At 38.1% G+C, this 23,878-nt stretch overlaps 1 protein-coding gene across 1 annotated transcript in view; it reads left to right on the top strand.

Moving 5' to 3' along the window:
* The window catches only part of SMAP1 (small ArfGAP 1), a 228,354-nt gene that overhangs the window by 130,092 nt on the left and 74,384 nt on the right, over positions 1–23,878 (top strand). Inside the window, exons 4-6 of the mRNA XM_011969385.1 lie at positions 3,574–3,649; positions 15,733–15,813; positions 23,746–23,826. Coding sequence (XP_011824775.1) covers positions 3,574–3,649; positions 15,733–15,813; positions 23,746–23,826 — 238 coding nt within the window. The remainder of the gene's footprint in view (positions 1–3,573; positions 3,650–15,732; positions 15,814–23,745; positions 23,827–23,878) is intronic.

Raw genomic sequence — 23,878 nt, 5'->3', positions numbered from 1 at the left:
GAAAGCTAGGCCTATTGCACCAAATAGCCAAGTTGTGAATGCTGAGGAAAAATTCTTGAAGGAAATTAAAAAGTACTACTCTAGTATACACGTGAATAATAAAAAAACAAAACAGCCTTTTTGTTGTTGTGGAGAAAGTTGGAGTGGTTTGGATAGAAGTTCAAACCAGCCACATTTCCTTAAGCCAAAGTCTAATCCTTAACAAAGCTTTGACTCTCTTCAATTCTGTGAAGGCTGAGAGCGATGAGGAAGCCTCAGATGAAAAGTTTGAAGCTAGCATAGGTTGAGTCATGAGTTTTTTTGTGTTTTTGTTTTGTCTGTTTTTTTGACAGGTTCTCACTGTGTCACCCAGGCTGGAATGCACTGGGGCAGTCAACTCACTGCAGCCTCTGTCTCCTGGGCTCAAGCAATCGTCCTGCCTCAGCCTCCTGAGTAGCTAGAACTACACATGCACACCACCATGTCCAGCTAATTTTTTTTTTTTTTCATAAAGATGGGGCTTGCTATATTGCCCAGGCTGTTCTTGAACTCCCAGGCTTAAGTAATCCTCCTGCCTTACCCTCTCAAAGTGCTGGAATTACAGATATGAGCCACTGTTCGCACTGGTTTATGAAGTTTAAGAAAAGCCATCTGCAGAACATAAAAATCAAGATGAAAGAGCAAGTTATCCAGAAGATGTAACTAAGATAATTAATGAAGGTGACTACACCAAACAACACATTTTCAATGGAGACTAAACAGCCTTCTGTTGGAAGAAGATGCCATCCATACTGGAGAAGTGAAGTCAATGCCTGGCTTCAAAGCTTCAAGACAGGAAGCTTTCTTGTTAGGAAAATGCAGCTGGTGACTTTAAGTTGAAGCTAATGTTATATTTACCATTTTGAAAATCCTAAGGCCCTTAAGAATTAAGCTACGTCTATTCTGCCTGTGCTCTCTAAATGCAACAACAAAGCCTGGGTGAAAGCACATCTGTTTACGGCATGGTTTACTGAATACATTAAGCCCACTGTTGAGACCTGCTGCTCAGAAAGAAAGATTTTTTTTTTTTTTTCAAAATGTTACTGCTCATTGACAATGCTCCTAGTAACCCAAGAGCTCCGATGGAGATATACAAACATGTCGTTTCATGCCTGTTCAATACAACATCTGTTCTGCAGCCCATGGATAAAGGAGTAGTTTTACTTCCAAGTGTTTTTGTTTTTGTTTTTGATTTTGAGACAGGGTCTCACTCCATTGCCCAGGCTGGAATGCAGTGGTGTGATCATGGTTCACTGCAGCCCTGACTTTCCAGGCTCAGATGATCCTTCCACCTTAGCCTCCTGAGTTGGGACTACAGGCATACAACCACCACACCAAGCTGATTTTTGTATTTTTTTTGTAGAGATGGAATTTTGCCATGTTGCTGGGCTGGTCTTGAACTCCTCAGCTCAAGCGATCAGCCCACCTGGGCCTCCCAAAAGTGCTGGCATTACAGGCAAGAGCCATTGTGCCCAGCCAGAAAACTTGTCTTTATAAACAACATCCAATTATTCCTCTTAATAAATGGAATGTTTAGATTTTCTGCCCAACTTGCGTCCCCGGCCCGCTGTGAGTGCTTTCATAATGCCCCAATTCTTTTCCTAACCACCATATAGTGCCTCACTTAATGTCTTTGATAGATTCTTAGAAACCACAACTTTAAGCAAAATGACATGTAATGAAACCAGTTTCACCCTAGGCTAGTTAATATAAACAAGAGTTAAGTTCCTATGGCATATTTCTGGTCACAAATATATCACATTTCTAAATAAAGACCTGTAACATGTCTAATACCAAAGTTTGAAATAAAGGTGAGTTGTATACATACATTTAAGGAAGATTAATAAAAACAAGTGAGATAATTATTTACCCAATTTTTAGTGAATCAGTGAGTGATAGTCATAGTAGGGGTGGGTCAAATCAAGGAATAAATGTTTGTAAAGCAAAAATTGTAATGAGCACCTCCTACCATCATGAAGTTGAAAAACAATAACAAATATGATGGACTTGCTGAGCACTTTCTTACTACATCATTTATTTATTGTGCATTTGTATGATTGTATACTTGACACATTTTTTTTTGCAATAATTTTGTATATATTTATTTATTCACTTTTCAACCTGCTTACTCCAGGTTAGGGTTGCTGGTGGCTGGAGCCTCTCCCAGCTGATCAGGTTACAAGGTGGGAACCAATCTTGGACAGGACACCATTCTATTGCAGGGTACACTTACATACACCCCACACTCACTCATACTGGGCCATTTAGACATGTGAAATAACCTGATGTGCATATCTTGGGGATATGAGATGAAACTTGAGTACCCATAGAAAACCCAAATAGATAGGGGAAAATTCGCAAAGTCTACACAAACAGTGGCTCGGCTAGAAATAATTTTTTTGTCTCATCAGTGTCATAACAAAACAACATTATTCTGGGACCTGTTGTGTGGTCTGTCAACCCTTTCTATTATCTGTTGCCTCAACTGTCAGTTTAAAAGGCTTTTTTAAAACTTTTTATTAATGGTTATTGACTGAAACTGTATTGTATTACTGCCCAGGTAACTTTTCCTTTGAATAGAATGATCCCCTTAACTTGGGGATCCACAGAGACATTATATTTCAGTGTGATTAGTTTTTTTTTTTCCCTGTAATTCTGTGTGTTTTATGCATTGAAAAGAATTATCAGAAAGGAGTCCTCAGGCTTTACCTGAGTACCAGAGGAGCTCATGTCACTAAAGAGGTTAAGAACCCCTGATGTGAGAATTTCCATTTCAGTGGAATATGACAAGTGGTAAGAGAAGTTACCGATGTCACGTGACTCTAAACACTCAATCCCAGTATAAATTACTCACTCTGTTAACAGGTCAGATGAGTCCAGACAACTTCAGGAAATTAAAGAAGACTAACCTTGGCTTTAGCATCTTGACTTTCCCGTTTCTCAACTTTGCAAGGATGAAATTGGCCACTGTTCTTCTGATACATATGGAATCCTATATGATGTGCCCAGAGACAGCATATATAGTGGAAAAGAGCATAGATTTTGGAATCACAAGTGTTTAATCTTTCCAAGTTGCTGATTCTTCATCTATGATATGGAACTAATAATATGCACATTAGTGGGGTGTGGGAGGAATTAAAGGACCCGGAGTGTGTACAGTGTATATAGTACACAATGTCTGACTCAGTGTGGGTACTTGCATAGATGTTAATTTCTTTACTTATACTAAAAACCCCAAATGAACCTGAATTAAATTTAAAGTTTGGTGATGAAGTGATAGTGGTGGGGGTGATGTAGGAATTAAGAATTGTCGTTTACTTTTCTTTCTAGAATTAGTTCGGATGATTTTTGTTCAGTGAGAAAATTTCCTGAAAGAGGTAGACTTCTTTGGGAGAAAGAAAAGTAGTTTACAGAATGTAGTTGCAGAAATAATGTGAAAGAGAGCACAGACTGAGGAGTACGAAAATTAGAGTCCCAACTTTGTGGAGAGGAGTGAATAAAGGGAAGTGTACATATCACTGAATTCGTGCTTTTCCTTAAGTTATCTGTTTCCAGAGCAGTGGAATTTTTCATCAGAGATAAATATGAAAAGAAGAAATACTACGATAAAAATGCCATAGCTATTACAAATGTAAGTAAAACCTTCATGTCTCATCAATTGTTTGTTGACTAGATCTCAAACTTTTAACATGCATTACAGCTTAATTTATTCATTGTGAAAATATACTAGTTGTATATATTTACATTTGAATATTGGAACTTTTTTGGTTATATAATGTTGAGCTCTTACGGAACAGAACTCTTGATTTAGAAAGGAACATATTCTAAATCTAATAACCACTTACATGGCATTTAATTGAGTTGATTTTTGAAATTTGCAAGCTAGAACCACTAATTGAAAATGGTGGGAGAGAAAATTTTTTCCCTAGATTCTAGAAATGTATGAAAAAGAAAAAAAGGCAAATATATCTTCCTCTAAGGGCTTTCTTTGGTTGATCTGTTGAGAAATGAAACCAGTAGCCCAGGAATATATTAAAACATGGCATTTACATTTTTGTTATTAGCAAGCATTTTGATACTTCTAATAGTTGAGTCTTTACAGTAGTAATCAGATACCATCAGGTACCCATAACAACATTTCAGTCAATGACAGAGTATGTATACAACGTTGGTCGTATAAGTTTATAATTCCTTATTTTTACTGTACTCTATCTATGTTTACATATACCTACATACACAGATACTTACCATTGTGTTAGAATCGCCTACAGTATACTACACTATAGTAACATGCTGTAGAAGTTTGTAACCTAGGAGTAATAGATGTTACCATATTACCTAAGTGTGCAGTAGGTTGTACCATGTAGGTTTGTATGAGCACACTCTATGATGTTTGCACGATGATGCTATCATGTAATGATAGATTTCTCAGAATGTATCCCAATTGTTAAATGACACAGGACTGTTATGTTTTATCAGCTGTTCCTTTGTAGTTTTAAAAAAATTTTCTCATCCAAGTTAATTATAGTCTAAGGCTAATTGCCTTTATTGTTGAAATCATGTTTTTGGACTTGATTCCCAGATTGATAAGCTGTAAACTAGTTAATCTTTTGGTGAAGTCATCCGTCAAGCAGTTTAGAGACAATGGAAATAGATTCGTCTCATTTTTCCTACAAACTGGTTTACTATTTGGCCCAAATGGAGAAGCAATATATTAAAAATTCAGTCAAATCCTAAGAAAGTTAGGATATTTTAATATGCTATCTTTGGTCATAAAAAAATCTTGTTTAAAAAGTTTTTAAGTGTCAGCTCAATATGGTAGCTCATGCCTATAATCCCAGCACTTTGGGAGGCCAAGGTGATAGGATCGTTTGAACCCAGGAGTTCGAGACCAGGCTGCTGGGCAACATAGTGAGACCCTATCTCTTTTTATTCAAAATTTCTTTTTTTTTTTGACTGGGCATGGTGGCTCACGCCTGTAATCCCAGCACTTTGGGAGGCTGAGGCAGGTGGATTTGAGATCAGCCTGTCCAACATGGTGAAACCCTGTCTCTACTAAAAATACAAAAATTAGCCGGGCCTGGTGGTGCATGCCTGTAATCCCAGCTCCTTGGGAGGCTGAGGCAGAAGAATTGCTTGCATCCAGGAGGCAGAGGTTTCAGTGAGCCAAGATTGTGCTACTGCACTCCAGTCTGGGCAACACAGTGAGACTCTGTGTCAAAAAAAAAAACCTAAGTTTTTAAATATCATTAGTGTGTATTTTAGAGCAAAGATATCCTTGTGTGTAGCATTGGAGCTGCATTTACAGTGGATATAAGAGAGGAAATCTGTTGAATGATTGATTAAAAATTAACAGCATTGAGAATATTTATAATGTCTATAAAATTAAGGCCACTGTAAGCATTGAGGGGGGAAAGGACTAACTTAAAAGTATAATGCATTTTCATATGAAATATTAAGAAATCATTGTAGTTTATTATAGAGAACATACTGTTTTATATTACACACTTTTAAAATATAAATTTTAAAATTATATTTGTAATATGTTTCTTTTTTTAGCAATAATTAGGAAATTATTTTTACATAGTAATGTATAAGATAGTTTTATTTTGGAATGGTAGCTGTTACTGAGTTGGGTTTTTTCCCCCCTTCGAGGTGTAATAATGGTATGCTTAGTTGTAAGAATTCCTTCCTTTATAAGATATATGGTAGAATAAAACACTTGGAGATTAAATGCCATGATACCTAACACTTTCAAGTGGTTTGGTGAAACCTAGCAGCTTTGTGTGTTTGTGTCTGTAGAGAGAGAACAAATATGGCATAATTTAGTATTTGACTAATATTAGTGATGTTTATAGAGGTATTCACTCAACAGTTTCTTCCATTTTTTTTTTTTTTGTAGGCTTGAGAGTAAAAATTTTAAGGTAGAAGTTTGTTTACCTCAGTATATACTTCTGAGTTTATAGTACTGTTGAAATGAAAATGCAGAAAGATTTACAAAAGTCACAATAAATGCAAGGGAAAATGTATTCCACCTATTCCAATATAAACAAAGTAATAATAAATACATTTATATTGTAGCAGATTTAAAGTATTTTTTCCTCTTTCATGGTGATCAGTGAGCAAGTAATTAATCTTATGTATTACTGAGAATTGCATATTTCTGTTCAGTGTTTCATCTTCAGTAATAGATTGAGCACTCATCCAAATAAATTTGGATCACTTATTATGCTCGCAATCTCCTAGGATACCAAAACAAAGAGGACATGATTGTTAGAGACATTTATCATAGTGAAAATAGGAACAGATTTAAAAAAATAAAAGTACCTTATACCTAAGGTATTCCAGGAGTACTAGAGTACTTAAGGGGTATCCACAGAGAGACATTTATCATTTCTTCTTCTTCTTTTTTTTTGTTTTTTGAGACAGAGTCTCACTCTGTTGCCAGGCTGGAGTGCAGTGGCACGATCTTCGCTGACTGCAACCTCCGCCTTGAGAGTTCAAGCAATTCTTCTGCCTCAGCCTTCTGAGTAGCTGGGACTACAGGTGTGCTACCACGCCCAGCTAATTTTTGTATTTTTAGTAGAGATGGGGTTTTGCCATGTTGGCCAGGATGGTCTTGATCTCTTGACCTCGTGATCTGCCCACCTCGATCTCTCTAAGTGCTGGGATTACAGGCGTGAGTCACCGCGCCCTGCTGACATTTATCATTTCTTCGTATTGGGAACATTCAGTATCTTCTAACTTTTTGCAAATATATACTAAATTATCGTTAGCCGTACTCACCCTACAATACTACAGAACACTAGATCGTACTCCTCCTATCTAGCTGTAATGTCACATCTGTTAAAAATTTCTCCCCATCCTTTGCTCTCCCTTACCCTTTAACGTCCACAGCTCTTCCCTCTGCTTCCACGAGTTCCGTTTTTCTTAGCTCACACAGAAGAATGAGAACACATGGCATTTATCCTTCCGTGCCTGACTTATTTCACTTAGCATAATAGCCCCCAGGGTTATCCATCTTGCTGTGAATGATAGGATTTCATTCTTTTTATGGCTGAATAGTATTCCATTGTGTATATATATCACACTTTAAAAATCTGTTCATCTATTGATGGAAATTTAGGTTAATTCCGTGTCTTGGCTATTGTGAATAGAGCTGCAGTAAACATGGGGGTTCAGGTATCTTTGATATGCTACTTTCCTTTCATATAGATAAATGCCCTGTACTGCGATTACTGGCTTATATGGTAATTCTGTTTTTAATTTTTTGAGAAACCTCCATATTGTCCACAGTGGTTGTACTAATTTACATTCCCACCAACAGTGTCTAAGAGTTTTGTTTTCTCTGTATCCTCTCCAGTCTCTATCTTTTTGATTATAAGCCATTCTAACCGTGGTAAGATATCTTGTTTTGGTTTCGATTTGCATTTCTCTGATGATTATTGATTTGACCTTTTTTAATATACTTGTTGGCCATTTTTTTGTCTTTTGAGAAATGTCTATTTAGATCTTTTGCCTATTAACTTTTTTTTTTTTTTTTTTTTTTTGCTGTTGTTCGAGTTCCTTGTATATTATGAATGTTAGTTTCTTGTCAGATAAGCAGTTTGCTAATATTTTCTCTTATTTTACAGATTGTCTCTTCACTCTGTTAATTGTCTCCTTTGCCATGCAGAAGCTTTTTAGTTTGATGTAGTCCCATTTTTCTATTTTTGGTTTTGTTGCCTGTGCTTTTGAAGTTTTATTCATAAGATCTTTGCCTAGACCAGTGTTTCCTATATTTTCTGATTTTATAGTTTTGGGTCTCCTATTTAAGTCTTTATAATTAATTTTCTCTTTTTTTTTGAGATGGAGTCTTGCTGTGTCGCCCAGGCTAGATAGAGTGCAGTGGTGCGATCTCAGCTCCCTGCAACCTCCGCCTCTGGGTTCAAGTGATTCTCCTGCTTCAGTCTTCCAAATAGCTGTCCTTACAGGTGCATGCCACCAGGCCTGGATAATTTTGTGTTTTTGTTAGAGATGGGGTTTTGCCATGTTGACCAGGCTGGTCTCGAACTCCTGGCTTCGAGTGATCCCCCTGCCTTGGGCTCCCAAAGTGCTGGGATTACAGGCATGAGCCATCACACCCAGCTAAGTCTTTCATCTATTTTTAATAATTTTTAATTTTTGTGCGTGTATAGTAGGTGTATATATTTATGGGAGACATGAGATGTTTTAATACAGGCATGGAATGTATAAAAATCACATAATGTAAAATGGGACATCTACCCCCTCAAATTTGAATATTATGTTATTATGTTGAATAAGAGTGGCGAAAGTGGGTATCCTTGTCTTATTTGTTCTTAGAAGTTTTCAGCTTTTCCCCATTCAGTATGATGTTAGTTGTGGGTTTGTCATATATGACCTTTATTATGTTGAGGTATGTTCCTTTATGCCTAATTTGTTGAGAATGTTTATCATGAAGAGATGTTGAATTTTATGAAATTCTTTTTCTGTATCTATTGAAAAGATGATAAGGTTTTTGTCCTTCATTCTGTTGATGTAATATATCACATTATTGATTTGTATATGTTAAACCATTTATACATGCTTGAGATAAATCCCAGCTGATCATGAGCAGATTGTGTGGGCACGTGCAGTGGATGTCATAGGACCCAAATGAGTTAATCCTCAAGCCCCTAGTTGGGTCATGTGGGTGGTGGTGGCTGTGGCTATGTGGGAGGGTTCTTGGGTCCCCAGGTGGAGGGTGCCAACAACAGTGACAGTCTGAGTACGTCAGTTGTTAGGCCCCTGGGCAGTCCATGCTGGTGTTGGTGGCAGCAGCTCCGAGTCTACCTGTTCTCAGGCATCTAGGAGGCCTTTCCAGATATATATGGTGGCCATGGAGTACCTCTAACCAGGCCCTTTCTTGGGTCCCTGAGCTGGGTGTGTGGGCACTGACAGTGATAGGGGCAAGCCATTCCTCAGTCCTGTCCACTGCACAGGCAACGTGTGTGGATGGTGGCCAACCAGGCCAGTCAGTTCTCATGCTGTCCCTGGGCAGCATGTGCAGGTACTTGCATTGGTGTTCCAGGCAGTGTACGTGGATACACAATGGCTCTGCTCCTAGAAGGGGCAGAGGCACTGTCTGTGGTGGCAGTCCCAGGCAGGTGGCTCTCATGTCTAGAGAGCACATGCTTCAGCTCCTTATATCCTGGAGCAGACTCCCTGATGTGCTAGACTGCCTCTTCTCCAGGGTGTAGGCTTCTGCAGGACTCAGGTGCCAGGGACTTGACTACACTGCTGAGTCTAGCTGGTGTTCTGATGCTGAGGCCTTCCAGGAAGATGTCAAGTGCATTGGGAGATCCCAGGGATGTCAAGATGCTGGGAGTATGGGCTTCAGGGCTGGATGTAGTCTAGTGTTGGCGGTACTGTCAAAATGGCACTGTGCAGCAGCAGCTTGGTCCCAGTGGGTGGCTGAGATCTAGCATGAGTTCTCTCTGGGATAGTGTGGTTGCGTGGACTCCAGGCAGCTCCTTATACTAGGTTCAGGGCCTGTGAGGGCTGAAGGAGTCTCCTGTAGCTAAGATTGTAGGGGCTCTGGTGGGAATGTGGACTGTTAGGGATTTTTGCTTACCTTGCCACCATGATGGGGAGTCCTTCCTGGCTTCTGGCCAATCTTGGCTAACTGCATTGCTTCCCTCTTGTTGCTGCCATTTCGAGTTTCTCTGCCTCTGAGCTTCCTTGTCTCTTCCCTACTGAATCCTACTGTTCTCCCCTAGTGCTCTATTCAATGCGTTGAATAGAGCATGTTGAATAGAACTGTGCATGTGAGGGATCCGGGTCGTGTGCTCCATGTGAGAATGTATTGCCTGATGATCCGAGGTAGAGCTGAAGCAGTGATGGTAGTGCTGGGGAATGGCTAGAAACACAGATCAACATTGGGAGAGAGGTTTGACTGCACAGAGACCATAATAAATCAGTTGCATGCAGACTCATATCAAAACCCTATCATTGAGTAGTAAGTGACAATTAAGCTGCATCTGGTGGCAGGCTTTATAGTGGCAAGTGAGTTGATGTACTTCCATTGTACAACTGCATCTGGTGGCAGGCTTTAAGTCAGAATCTGACATTTGCTTTAGTCCACACATGGCCCGCTCATTATTTGATTTACCGCAGTCCTGTCCACAATCACAGGGCTGGTGTTACATGGGTGGGAATTTTAGTGGCTGTCAGAATTCTGCCTACTATGGTCATATAGAATGAGTCTACCTCCCTTGTTCTACCTGATTTCATTGAGTGACAGGGGAATTTGAAACACTTTGCAGAAATTTGTCCTGTTGGCCAGGCATGGTGGCTCACGTCTGTCGTCCCAGCACTTTAGGAGGTTGAAGTGGGAGGATCGCTTGAGTCCAGGAGTTTGAGACCAGTTTGGGTTACATGGCAAGACCCTGTCTCTACAAAAAATAATAATAAATTAGCTGGGCGTGGTGGAGTGTGCCTGTAATTTCAATTACTCGGGAGGCTGAGGTGAGAGAATTGCTTGAGCCCAGGAGGTTGAGGCTTCAGTGAGCTGTGATAACACCGCTGTACTACAACCTGGGCAACAGAGTTAAGACCCTGTTTCAAAAAAGAGAAAGAGAAATCTGTCCTGTCTGTCTTCCTCCCCTTGCTCATTTACCAGTAGTGAATCACAGTGGGAAACTAAGTATTTTAAGTGAGTTTAGGAGATACAAGAGGACTTAGGTAGATGAGGCTGAACTGCCACATAATTTGCTCTTTTCCTCCAGCAGTTTTTCTCTCTCCCCCTGCCCCATCCTGTCTCTGTGTCTCTTCAGCTAGTGAGTTGAGATTAATGTAAAAGAACATGGTTTCTGCTTGATTTTCTTTGTTACTTCTTTTCATTACAGTTTGCTTCATCTTCTGTGGAACAGGGATGTCATAGTGTCTGAATTTCATAGTGTTGCTGCAAGAATTAAGATAAAGTATACTCTATTCTTAGTAGGGTGCCTAGCACATAACTGCTTGCAAAATAAGCTATTGTGATGGCAGCAAATGACTGTAATCAGGTAGATAATTAAGAAAAATGAATACTCAATTTTAAGAGTTTATATCATTGGAAAAATCTTGGCTTGAGTTCTGTTTCATTAATCTCTCCACATCTCCACATTTTAATCAGCCCCTTAATTATGGGACACTCCAATAGAGCAAGTGAAGGACTTAAATTTTTTTTAAGTTTTCCAGAATTCTAACTGACTTGGCCAAAGATTTTAAAGTTAAAATATTAAATATTAAGATTTAGGCTTCTTCTATACACTTGGTAGCTATGGTTACTTGGTTAAGTTTTCAGTGTCTTTTAATCCTCCTACTGATGAGTTTCATTGATGTGTTTTTTATGGGTTATGTACTAATTTAGTAAATGTGTATGTTTTCAGCTTTTTTAATCCAAGTCATGCCATGAAATGCAAAAGACATTGGAAATCATATATTTAAAATGATTCCAAGACTTCTGAAAAACTTGAGCTTCGTTCTATACTAAAAGCTCATGAGATAGCCATTCAAGAATTGCTGTGATAAAATTTCTACTTAGAAAACATATCCAGGAATTTCCAAAATGAGGTTGAAGGAATCCATTGCCAACAATTAATCTGTAAGATGTTTTTCAGTGACTGCATCTTTTTCAGTGTTTTGGACCACAGATTTAATTTTCATAGCGTTATTCTGTTTAAAAGGGTGATAGTAGCAAATATTTCAAAAAATTCATCAAGAAAATTTTAAACATTATGCTTTATGGCCTTCAATTACTTTATACCTTTTCAAAGGGTGTTTGTTCACCTTATTCTTGTAGATGGGAGTCGGGAACTTGTTTTGCATGGTCAGTTTTTCTTTTGCATGAGGACAATTGTAGTGTTCTGGGAGTTTTTTCACATGTAGGTTACTTTGATGATGGCCTAGCGAAGAACGTCTGAGCTTAAGAATAATTGAAGGAAGGACTGTTAAACTCATTTTATTTCTGAAGAAAACTCATTTTATTTCTGAAGAATGTCTTTACTGGATTTCTACCACATATTATCTCATGGATAGAAGGGGGTGAGTGGGAGTTGGGAAGGACATTTAAATATGACTACTGAATTCACTGACACCACCAATTTCCAGCAAAGTTTTATAAGGTCAGAGTCTTATGCTCTATCTGTATAAAAGTACTAGGAGCCAGTGAAATGGAATTAATATCTAGTTACAAAATAAATTCTAAATTTGAAAGTAAATATGGATAACTTCTGTGGGATTTCAGAAAAGTATGTTAGCAAGCCAATGAACTTTCAGAGAGCAGTTGCTGAGACTGAGCCTCCTTTTGGTTCTCCTTCTGAGATGCTTTCTTCCTCCTCTTTTCCTGTAACAGTTGAAAATATTTATTGAGACCTGTTGAATGTCAGGTACTAAAGATGGTGAACAGAATAGAATTAATATCTGCCTCAGATAACTTTAGTTGAACAAAGAATACTGATAAGTAACTAGATCTTTATAAGAGATGACATGTGATAAAACTTACATAATAGGGAAATATTTTAAGAGGTAATATTACTCCAGGCTCTATAGAGAGATCAAGGAATACTTTGAATAATTCCCAGAGGAGGCAGTGTTAACTCAAAATTAAAGGATGGGTAGGAACTAATAGAAGCATGGGTTTCTGAAGCAGAGGGACTAGCAAGAGGAAAGGCCCCTAGAGTTCAGAGAAGCAGACTAGAGAACCAGAAGGAGTCATATATGGCTGGGCAGAGTGGATATGAATGTAGCCAGAGGAGGGAAGACAGGGAGGTAAGGTAGATGACACTTGTGGCCTGATTAAGGAGTTTGGACTCTGTCCTTATATAATGTGTATATAAACTATTCAGACCTTCTAAGCAGTGATTTGTGGTGGTCAGGTTTACTTCGAGAATGACATGGTATGCAGAATGGATTTGGAGACGAGCAAGATATGGGGCAAGGAGACCAGTTAGGAGGACTAATCCGGAAGATGGATATTGGTGATTTCCTACTAGAGATTTAGAAAGAAGTCTCGCGTACCTAGCTTTTCGTGTCTCTGTATTTATTTTCTCCTTTTCACTGCCCTTTTTTCTTCCCTCATTTACCTGTGTTCTGTACTGTCACTTGCTTCCAGTTGTCAATATGTTGATTTGTTTATTCCTTGCTCACATAATGTATATTACCCTGCTAATATGACTTTAAAGAGTAACTTTATTGAAATATAATTCATATATAATAAAAGGTAGATATTTTAAGGTACAGATCAATGAATGTTTACAAATACATATCCTTGTGTTACCACTACCACACAATCAAGATATAGAAACTTTTCGTCACTCCTGAAGGTTTCTTTGTGCCCCTTGCTAGTCAGCCCCCAACTGTGGCCTTGGTGACTGATCTGTTTTTTTTTCAATCACCATAGATTGTATTTTCTTTTCTAGAGTTTTATGCAAGTGGTTTCATACACTGTGTACTCTTTTGTGTCTTTTTTCTTCCATTATGTTTGTGATTTGTTATCGATTCACTTGTTCATCTGTCCATTGACTTTTCAGATGTTTTTCTTCTTAAGTAAGTTTGTTTTCTTTCTCAACTGGAACATGGTATTAAAGCATTTATTCTTTTTCTTTCTTTTTTTTTTTTTGTATTAAAATGTGATGCGCATCTGTAATCCCAGCTATTCGGGAGGCTGAGAGGCAGGAGGATCTCTTGAGTTCAGGAGTTTGAGTCCAGCCTGGGTAACATAGAAAGACTCTGTCTCAAAAAAAAAAAAAAAAAAAAGTGATTAAAATAAAAAAGGTTTTTACTTGAGCCCAGGATTCAAGGTTATAGTGAGCTATGATCTTCACACCGTACTCCAGCCTGGGTGACAGAGCAAGACCCTGTCTGAAATTTTTTGTTGTTGTTGTTAAATTACTGATATTTATTGAATAGAATTTTATATTCCTGCTACTGAGTTTTAAAAGTGGCCACATCAGTTTATCATCTTCTCAAATGGAGGACAAGCACTTTTATAATGAATTATCTTACTGCTTTCTAAGGATTAGTAGCTTTTGACATACTCAATGCCTGCATTGTCTTTTTATATTTTTGTTCTGCTTTTCATGAGCTTAGGCAAAGAGGTCCTTATGACACAGCTGTCTTCTTAAGTGATCTTATGGCTTTTATTATTATTATTTTTTTTTGAGACGGAGTCTTGTTCTATCTCCCAGGCAGGAGTGCCGTGGCGTGATCTTGGCTCACTGTAACCTCTGCTTCCCAGGTTCAAGTGATTCTCCTGCCTTAGCCTTCCAAGTAGCTGGGATTACAGGCATGCACCACCACACCTGGCTAAAGTTTTGTATTTTTAGTAGAGACAGGGTTCACCATGTTGGCCAGGCTGGGCTCGAACTCCAGACTTCAAGTGATCTGCCTGCCTCGGCCTCCCAAAGTTCTTTATTCTTATTTTCTATATGAAGTAGTAATTAAAGATTTCTAGTAAGTAAATATCCAATAGGACAAACCAGTTTTAAACCAGGCTTTCAGGCTCGGCTTTGACTTTTTTTTAAATGCAAGATCTACGTTTTCTTGTGTTGTTTATTTTCTCTCCTGTGTAACTTGCATTAATATTCATTAAGTGGCTAGCTTACACAGTTAGAGCCAACAGCGAGCAAGCAAGGAAAAGAAAATTCCCTAAAGTTTATAGTCTTGTGTTGTGATTCGAGAATTACTGCCACAACTAACTTAATAACAAGCAGATTGAGGGAGAACTTGTCACCTAGAAGTGTTATTTTGACATTACAGAATGACCTATCTGTAATAGCTCCTTTTAGTTTTAAAAATTCCTCATAGGCACTATTGATATGATAGGGCAATATAGAGATGTCAGTTTTATGGCCTCAAAGATCTATGCATTTTATAAATGTATTTCAGTTACATTTTGGCAGTAGAGAGAGCAGAAAGATAATGCTTCCATTAAAGTGATCAACTACGCATGTAGAAATTGGGCAGTAAGATGTGTGATAAAAGCTTTTAGATGAAACCCATTTTCGTGTATAAATTGCCTGTGCTGCATATATAACTGTCTCATGATGCTTTGGGGTAATTCAGCAAGTATAGCACTGGAAATGGTGTTTGCCTGCTGATCTTAAAGAAGGAAGTGTACAAATTGCTTTATAATAAGTCTGCTGCTCAGCTGTTATATTACATTAATCTGTTCTTTTTTTCTCCTAGCTTTTCTTCTATTTTCTTAAACAATTGATTAAAATTTTAATTAACTTTTACTATTTCAGTTCTGTTTTATTTTTCATTCTTAAAAGTTATTATAAGTAAAAACAAAAACCCATTTTTGCTCTTCTACTACTTGGGACAGTGTGTCTTCATGTTTCAGAGCATTTGTATTTCAATAGTCACATTGACTAAAGATGAACTGTGAGAGAAGCTTAATTATTTTCCATATACTTTTGGTATGATCTTATCTGACTACATTTTAAGTTTTATATCCTAGTAAAATCCATTTTAAATCATTTATTATTCAGTAGTAAACCCTTTTATAAATTTCAAATTGAAATTTTTAAAAAGCAGTACTTATTTCTTGATGCATTGTTTTTATTAACATGTCTCTTAAGTGCTTCTATATCACAAAAATATACAGGGTTTTTTTTCTTTCCTGTGCCTGTCAATTCTTATTACTTTCTTTTTGTTTTTTCCTCCTCACTTTTCACCTGCACTCCACAGATTTCCTCCTCTGATGCTCCTCTTCAGCCTTTGGTATCCTCTCCTTCTCTGCAAGCTGCTGTTGACAAAAATAAATTGGAGGTATGGTAATGTTTTAACCAGCTGAGTTATGTAGTGTTAAATGGTAAATTAACTTCCTTTTGCAGTGTGTCATTCGGAAACACTATAATAGTTGCTTATATTTTGAATGATCCCTAGAATTAAAACAGCAATTTCTAGAATTTTTTTATACCACAGCTATGATTAAGGAACTTTGAATCTATATTTAATTTCACAATAACTGATTTATTGGTGCCATGGCTATATCTCAACAGTTAAGAAGCAATTAGTTTTTTGTTGTTGTGCCCATTACTATCTTATACTTACAGGAACTTTTAAAAAACAAAAACAAAAACAAAACTTTTCTTTCTATAATTCTGTTGTTAAAAGTTAAACAAAGTTAATGCCAAGTTTCTTTTTTAAGCAGTAGTAAACACCATACAGATAAAACGTGGGTATTATGGGATCATGAGTTCAGAATCATCAATGATAACTGTTAGAATGCATTTTGGGTGGAAGTGGTTGGGGTGCATATACTACCACTGTGTATTTTTAAAGTCATCCCTACAAATATTTGAGAGTTTTAATTTCTTTTGACTCTTTACCTATTTTTTTTTTGTTACATTGGCCTTAATAAATTAGTTCCAGGCATTCTTTCAACTATCATTTTTTCCTGTAGACATGGGATAAATGATAAATGGTTGGCTAGATGTGTGGTATACAAAGACAAGATATAGCCCCTGCCCTCCAGGAGCTTACAGTCTAAGGCAAGAAAACAGATAATTATATAGCAGTTTAAAATATAATATATTATGGACTGTGATTGAAGTACGCTTACTGTACTGCAGTTAATACAGGAGGCATCATTTTGATGCATCTTATGCTCTGAATAAGCATTAGACACAAGGAAGGATTAGGAAGAATTCCAAATAGGGAAACTAGCCTGTGAAAAAACATATGGGCAAAGTAGAGTGTTTGGGGAGTTGCAAGCAGAATGGCATAACTGAAATATGAGTAGAACGGCCAGGTTCCTCTGTTTCTCATGAAGGAGCCTTCTCGTGAGCCCACTGAAGGAGTTTGATTCTGAAGGCTTGGGCACTTTTACTGACGAGTTTTAAGCGTTGGGGGGCGGGTGTGACAGGATCAGATTTTCATGTTGTAACACTACAGGCTCCATGGGGAATGAATTTTGTGGTGATGGGTGAGGAAAAGAGTGAACCTATTATTCTAATCCAGGTGTAAAATGAGAGGGACATGCTCCAAAGTAGTAACAGGGAATGTAAAAGAGAATGTAATTTTTAAAATTTATTTTATTTTTTTGAGATGGAGTCTTGCTCTGTTGCCAGGCTGAACTGCAGTGGTGGGATCTGGGCTCACTGCAACCTCCATCTCCAGGTTCAAGTGGTTCTCCTGCCTCAACCTCGTGAGTAGCTGGGACTACAGGTGCGCACCACCACGCCCAGCTAATTTTTGTATTTTTAGTAGAGACGGGATTTTGCCATGTTGGCCAGGATGGTCTCGATCTCTTGGCCTTGTAATCTGCCCACCTCGGACTCCCAAAGTGCTGGGATTACAGGTGTAGGCCAGCGCGCCTGGCCAAGAGAGTGTACTTTTGAGAGGTCTTAAGAAGGTACAGTACATGGGGTTTGGTAATTGATGTCCCGTGGAGGTGCTTTGGGAAGGCTTGTGACTTCCAGCTTCTATCTTGAGCATCTTAGTAGATGATGGTGCCAATTAGTGAGATAAGGATACAAGCTGAAAAGAAGGAACAGGTTTGAGCAGAAAAGGAAAGAGGTGAATTAAAAGTTGGATGTGTTAAGTTATGAGGTCACTGTGGAACATTGAGGTTATTTAGTAGGTGGTTGGATATACAGGTCTAGTCCCAGGGAAGAGAAAAGGGGAGGCGAGTAGTAAGAGAGAGAGAGCGCTTAAAAATGTGTGAAACTATGTCATTTATTTATTTATTTATTTATTTGAGACGGAGTTTCGCTCTTGCCCAGTTTGGAGTACAGTGGCGCGATCTCGGCTTATTGCAGCCTCCCACTGCAACCTCCGCCTCCTGGGTTCAAGCGACTCTCCTGCCTCAGCCTCCCGAATAGCTGGGATTACAGGCATGTGCCACCACACATGACTAATTATGTAATTTTAGTAGAGATAGGGTTTCTCCATGTTGGTCAAGCTGGTCCCGAACTCCCGACCTCAAGTGATCCACCCACCTCAGCCTCCCAAAGTGCTGGGATTATAGGGGTGAGCCACCGCACCTAGCCCTATGTCTTTATTTAAATAACTCAAGTATAGTTTGATTATAATGAACCCAGCATGTACTTACCTCCATCTTATTGAACTTGAATGTTTAACCAGTTTTCTTGCACAGGAAGTCAGCTGTTTCACTATGTCACTGGTGCATTTAACCACCAGGTTTCAAGAACTACTATTTTAAAATACAAAACACTGCAGTATTTTGTTCTTGCTGAGAAAATAGTTTAAAACAAATTAGGTTTTCACAGTACTCTTAGATCTTTTAGCAGCTTTTGATTCTATGGATGGGAGTCATCTGTGGGTCAAACTGCATGATGAGTTTAGAGCCCATGCTGTTAATATTACTTCAGAGCCTATCTCCTAATACCACTGCCGGAATCAGAGTAGGTGACAGCTGTATTTTTATTATTTTTATTATACTTTAAGGTCTAGGATACATGTGCACAACATGCAGGTTTGATACATAGGTATACATGTGCCATATTGGTTTGCTGCACCCATCAACTCGTCATTTACATTAGGTATTTCTCTTAATGCTATCCCTCTCCCAACCCCCCAATCCCCGACAGGCCCAGTGTGTGATGTTCCTTGCCCTGTGTCCAAGTGATCTCATTATTCAATTCCCACCTATGAGTGAGAACATGTGGTGTTTGGTTTTCTGTCCTTGTGATAGTTTGCTGAGGATGATGGTTTCTAGCTTCATCCATGTCCCTACAAAGGCCATGAACTCATCCTTTTTTATGGCTGTGTAGTATTCCATGGTGTATATGTGCCACATTTTCTTAATCCAGTCTATGATTGATGGACATTTGGATTGGTTCCAAGTCTGTGCTGTTGTGAATAGTGCCGCAATAAACATACGTGTGCGTGTGTCTTGACAGCTGTATTTTTACAGCTGAATTCCAGTGTTAAAGAGTATCAAGTCATGCTCTCCCTCTAGTAAATGTAGCTAGCAAATTTGATTTGTTTTTAGTGATTTCATATGTGCCCACCAATTGTGGTGATTAGGAAATCAAACTTTTACTCATGACACAATGGCCTTCTTGAGAAATAACTGTCTTTACCTGTGCTGGCTGCTCTAACAATATACCATAGATTGAGTAGCTTATAAACAACAAAAATTTACTTCTCACAGTTCCGGAGGCTGGAAAGACTCATGAAGGGTCCACTTTCTAGTTCTTAAAACGGTGCATCTTTGTGCCCTCATATAGTGGGAAAGGGCTGGAAATCTCTCTCGGGCCTTTTTGATAAGGGTGTGAATCCTATTCATGAAGGTTTCATCCTCATGACTTAATCACTTCCCAAAGCCCCACCTCCTAATAATATCACTTTGGGGATTAGGTTTTAACATGTGAATTTTGGGATGGACACAAACATTCAAACCATAGCAATGACTAATAGCTCTGAGAGGTTCAGAAGCAACTCATTCTCAACATATTTTTCTTTTCTTTTTTTTTTTGAGTCAGAGTTTGCTCCTGTCGCCCAGGCTGGAGTGCAGTGGTATAGTCTCAGCTCACTGCAACCTCTGTCTCCTAGGTTCAAGTGATTCTTCTGCCTCAGCCTCCCAAGTAGCCGGGATTACAGGTGCCTGCCACCATGCCCAGCTAATTTTTGTATTTTTAGTAGAGACAGGGTTTCATCATGTTGATCAGGCTGGTCTTGAACTTCTGATCTCAGGTGATCCGACTGCCTCGGCCTCCTGAAGTGCTGGGATTACAAGCATGAGCCACCATGCCCGGCCTCTTTCTCAACATATTATTGAAACTGTTCTATCACATTGCTTTCTGCACCATAGTTTACTAAGAATATATAGAAAATATTTTATATATAAAATTTTTCACATCCTATTTATTCTTTACTTATAAAATGGGGATAATATTTCTAACTTCATAAAGTTGTTGTGAGGATTAAAAGAGCCACAACAGTGCCTGTCACGTAGTAAGGGTGCAGAAAGTATTAGCTGTTACTGTAAGGAATAGCAACAGCAATAATAAATAGCAAAGCTCCACTGGACCACAGTGAGTAGTGAGACTTCAAAGTTTGGGCTCCATAGTCCCTCAGTCCTACCACTAGCTTTGATTAACTGTGTTGCTTTGGGCATTACTTCTTTTTTGTTTCTTCATTTGTAAGATGACAGTAGATAAAGTTTTTATTGCAGAAAATTGTTGCAAAGATTACATTAGACAGTAAGGTACTTATCAACTGGCCCATGAGAAGCACTTAATAAGTGGTAGTTGTGGGCTGGGCACGGTGGCTCACGCTTGTAATCCCAGCACTTTGGGAGGCTGAGGCAGGCAGATCACGAGGTCAGGAGATGGAGACTATCCTGGCTAACACGGTGAAACCCCATCTCTACTAAAAATACAAAAAATTAGCCGGGTGTGGTGGCGGGTGCCTGTAGTCCCAGGTACTGGGGAGGCTGAGGCAGGAGAATGGTGTGAACTTGGGAGGCGGAGCTTGCAGTGAGCCGAGATCGTGCCACTGCACTCCAGCCTGGGTGACAGAGTGAGACTCTGTCTCAAAAAAAAAAAAAAAAAGTGATAGTTGTGTTTTGGAAATGAAGGTTTTGATTTGGGAAATGGTTGAGTTAGCAATAGGTAATGTTTCTAGTTATCCTTAAACGGTTAGATCTTCCTTATTTCCAGTGTAAAGCCCAGGCACTTGAGTAGATATGAAGATCTTTTTTGAGAATTATCCCAACTTCCTAGATGGTCTCTTCTGTGCTAGACTATGTTAATATCCTTAATGTTCAAGGGAAAATGTCACTTTTGACATATGCTCTTCTGGTAACTAAAGCATATAGATTCTTCAGGTTTTAGCACAAGTTCAACTTCATGTTGACTTTTATCCTGTTCCTGAAAAACATTATTGAAACATAATTTTAAATAATCCTAGTCTAAAGCAGACTGAGATATAAACTGTCCAGATTCTGGAAATTCTATCCATGTATTCTCCTTTTGTTGCAAAGCAATATATCAATAGTTTGTTAGCTTTGTCCTCTACTTAAATGCTTTCACTAATTGGTGAATTACTATTACAACACTCATTGCCTTTTATTAATGGGTAATAAAACAAAAGGTTGAAAAGAGAAATGCATTAGAATTTCCCTGTTCTTAAAATTGCGGTTGAAGACGTTGCTTATTCATGACCCAAATATAAAGATCTTTGCTATGAATTTCTTTTAAAATTTTGAACTAAGATGAAAGTTTTTCCTTTCCTCTTTTTAAAATCACACGACAAACACTAAAATTTTAATGTGCTATATTTGTGTAGTGCTTTATAGTTTGCAAAGTTGCTTTCTAGGTTCTTAGTGCCTTTCATTTTTTCTTTTTAGTGCTGGAATGCACATTAAATATATATCTAGTTTAATACTTACAAGACTATCACTGTGTAATGTATATTGAAACTCAACGTTATTACCACTTTGAAAGCTCCCATGTGACTGTTCCTAAATACCCTCATCCCTTCTCCTTAAAGGTAATTAACATCCTGATTTTTTATCATCATCGTCTTTATTTTTTGCTTTTTGAAATAGTTTTATACTAGTGTGTACCCTCTCCAACATCATACCTTTGCCTGTTTTTGAACTTTATATGAATGGTTGCAAAGCACTTTCAACTTTTATTATTTCTCTCACATTATGGCCTAGGAGTTGCCAATATTATCTTTCCTGATTGACAGACGGCGGATTTAGTCTGACAGAGGTTGCATCAGACACCATTTTAAAGGCATAGGTACAAATGCAGCCTTTAGGTATTTTGAGTAAGTTCTGCATGTTTATCATGCTGCCTTCCCTAGGTTCATCAGTTTGTCTTTTCTTTTTTTGCTGTCAGGAGACTAAGGGCAAGATTAGTGTTTAGTTGCAGTAGACTTTCAGTTCTCAGTTTCTAGTCATCTCTTTCCTCTGAATGCCTTATGAATGCTCTTTGTTTAACCTCTTTTCATTTTCCTCTTTTGGCTCTTAAGATTTATTGTTGATACTTTTAATCCTTAAGTTTTTAACATTATATCTAATCCTTATTGGAAATGCAAATTGTGACTATCATAATGCCATTTATACTTTACCTCTACTGCCTTACACTAGTCAGTTGGCTGTGGTCCCCAAGCACTATCTTGAACATTCTTTTTCTCATGAGAAAATCAGTGTATTTGCCCCTTTTTTTAAAGCAAAATCTGTGATGATAGACTGAAGTATCGGGGGAACCCACCCCAATATTTCAACGTAGGTTCTTTCTTTTTTTCCCTAAGTGTCAGCCGGCCTGAGAAATAGAAAGAGTACAAAGAGAGGAATTTTACAGCTGGGCTGCCGGGGTGACATCATACATCATGGTAGGACAGTGATGCCCACCTGAGCCGCAAAACCAGCATGTTTTTATTAAGGACTTCAGAAGGGGAGGGGGTGTACAAACAGGGAGTAGGTCACAAAGATCACATGCTTCCAAGGACAAAAAGGAGAACAAAGATCACATGCTTCTGAGGCCAATAAAGATCACAAGGCAAAGGTCAAAATCAAAAACTCCTGATAAGGGTCTATGTTCAGCTGTGCACATATTGTCTTGATAAACATCTTAAACAACAGAAAACAAGGTTTGAGAGCAGAGAACCAGTCTGACCTCAAATTTATCAGAGAGTGGTTTTTTCCCCACCCTAATAAGCCTGAGGGTACTGCAGGAGACCAGGGCATATTTCAGTCCTTATCTCAACCACATAAGACAGACACTCCTAGAGGGGCTGTTTATAGACCTCCCCCCAAGAATGCAATTCTCTTCCTAGAGTATTAATATCAATATTCCTTGCTAGGAAAAGAATTTAATGATCTCTTCCCTGCTTGCACGTCTGTTTATAGGCTCTCTGCAAGAAGAAAATTATGACTTTTTTTGCCCAACCCGACAGGCGGTCAGACCTTATGGTTGTCTTTCCTTGTTCCCTAAAATCGCTGTTATTCTCTTCTTTTTCAAGGTGCACTGATTTCATATTGTTCAAACACACAAGTTTTACAATCAATTTGTACAGTTAACACAGTCATCACAGTGGATCTGAGGTGACGTATATCCTCAGCTTACGAAGATAACAGGATTAAGAGATTAAAGTAAGACAGGTGTAAGAAATTATAAGAGTATTATTAGGGAGGTGATAAATGTCCATGAAATCTTCACAATTTATGTTCCTCTGCCATGGCTCCAGCTTGTCCCTCCGTTCGGGGTCCCTGACTTCCTGTAACACTGAAGATATTTTGTGATTAAAAAAAGCAGATTTTTAGTCTTCCTCTTATATTTACCTATTATAATTTATCTTTGTATAATAAAGAAGTCTGTCCTATCACTTAGTTTTTTTTTTCTCATTCATAATTCAACTGCGTGATTGCTGTTAGGAAGTCGAACCTAATAGAAGGATATAGTGAGAATTTATTGAATGGAGAGCTCATTCATTTAAAACAAACACAAAACAAACCCTAATATATCAAAGAAGTTCTAAATTGTCTTAACTCTGTGCCTCTGTCTTAATTTTTTCACAGATACTCTTTGCTGTCATCAGCATATAACCTCAATGAGAATATGAATTTGCTATGTTTACTATTATGTTTCAGTAGCACATAGATATTGTAATTACTGAATATTTCTACCTTTTTTTAAATGACTCATACTAATAAAAATGAGTCAAAAGTTGCCATTTTTTTAAAAAGTAAACTTATCAAAACTTTGGGCTGTGTTTTAGAAAGAAAAGGAAAAAAAAAAGGAAGAGAAAAAGAGAGAAAAGGAGCCAGAAAAGCCGGCAAAACCACTTACAACTGAAAAGGTAAAATTCTTTTTTAAATTATTTTATTTTATTATTTTATTTTTTTTATTAT

Source organism: Mandrillus leucophaeus, unplaced genomic scaffold (assembly GCF_000951045.1).
Source record: "Mandrillus leucophaeus isolate KB7577 unplaced genomic scaffold, Mleu.le_1.0 Scaffold889, whole genome shotgun sequence".
Taxonomy (NCBI): domain Eukaryota; kingdom Metazoa; phylum Chordata; class Mammalia; order Primates; family Cercopithecidae; genus Mandrillus; species Mandrillus leucophaeus.
The sequence above is the reverse complement of the archived record's forward strand: the minus strand, read 5'-3'. Positions and strand labels throughout refer to the sequence as shown.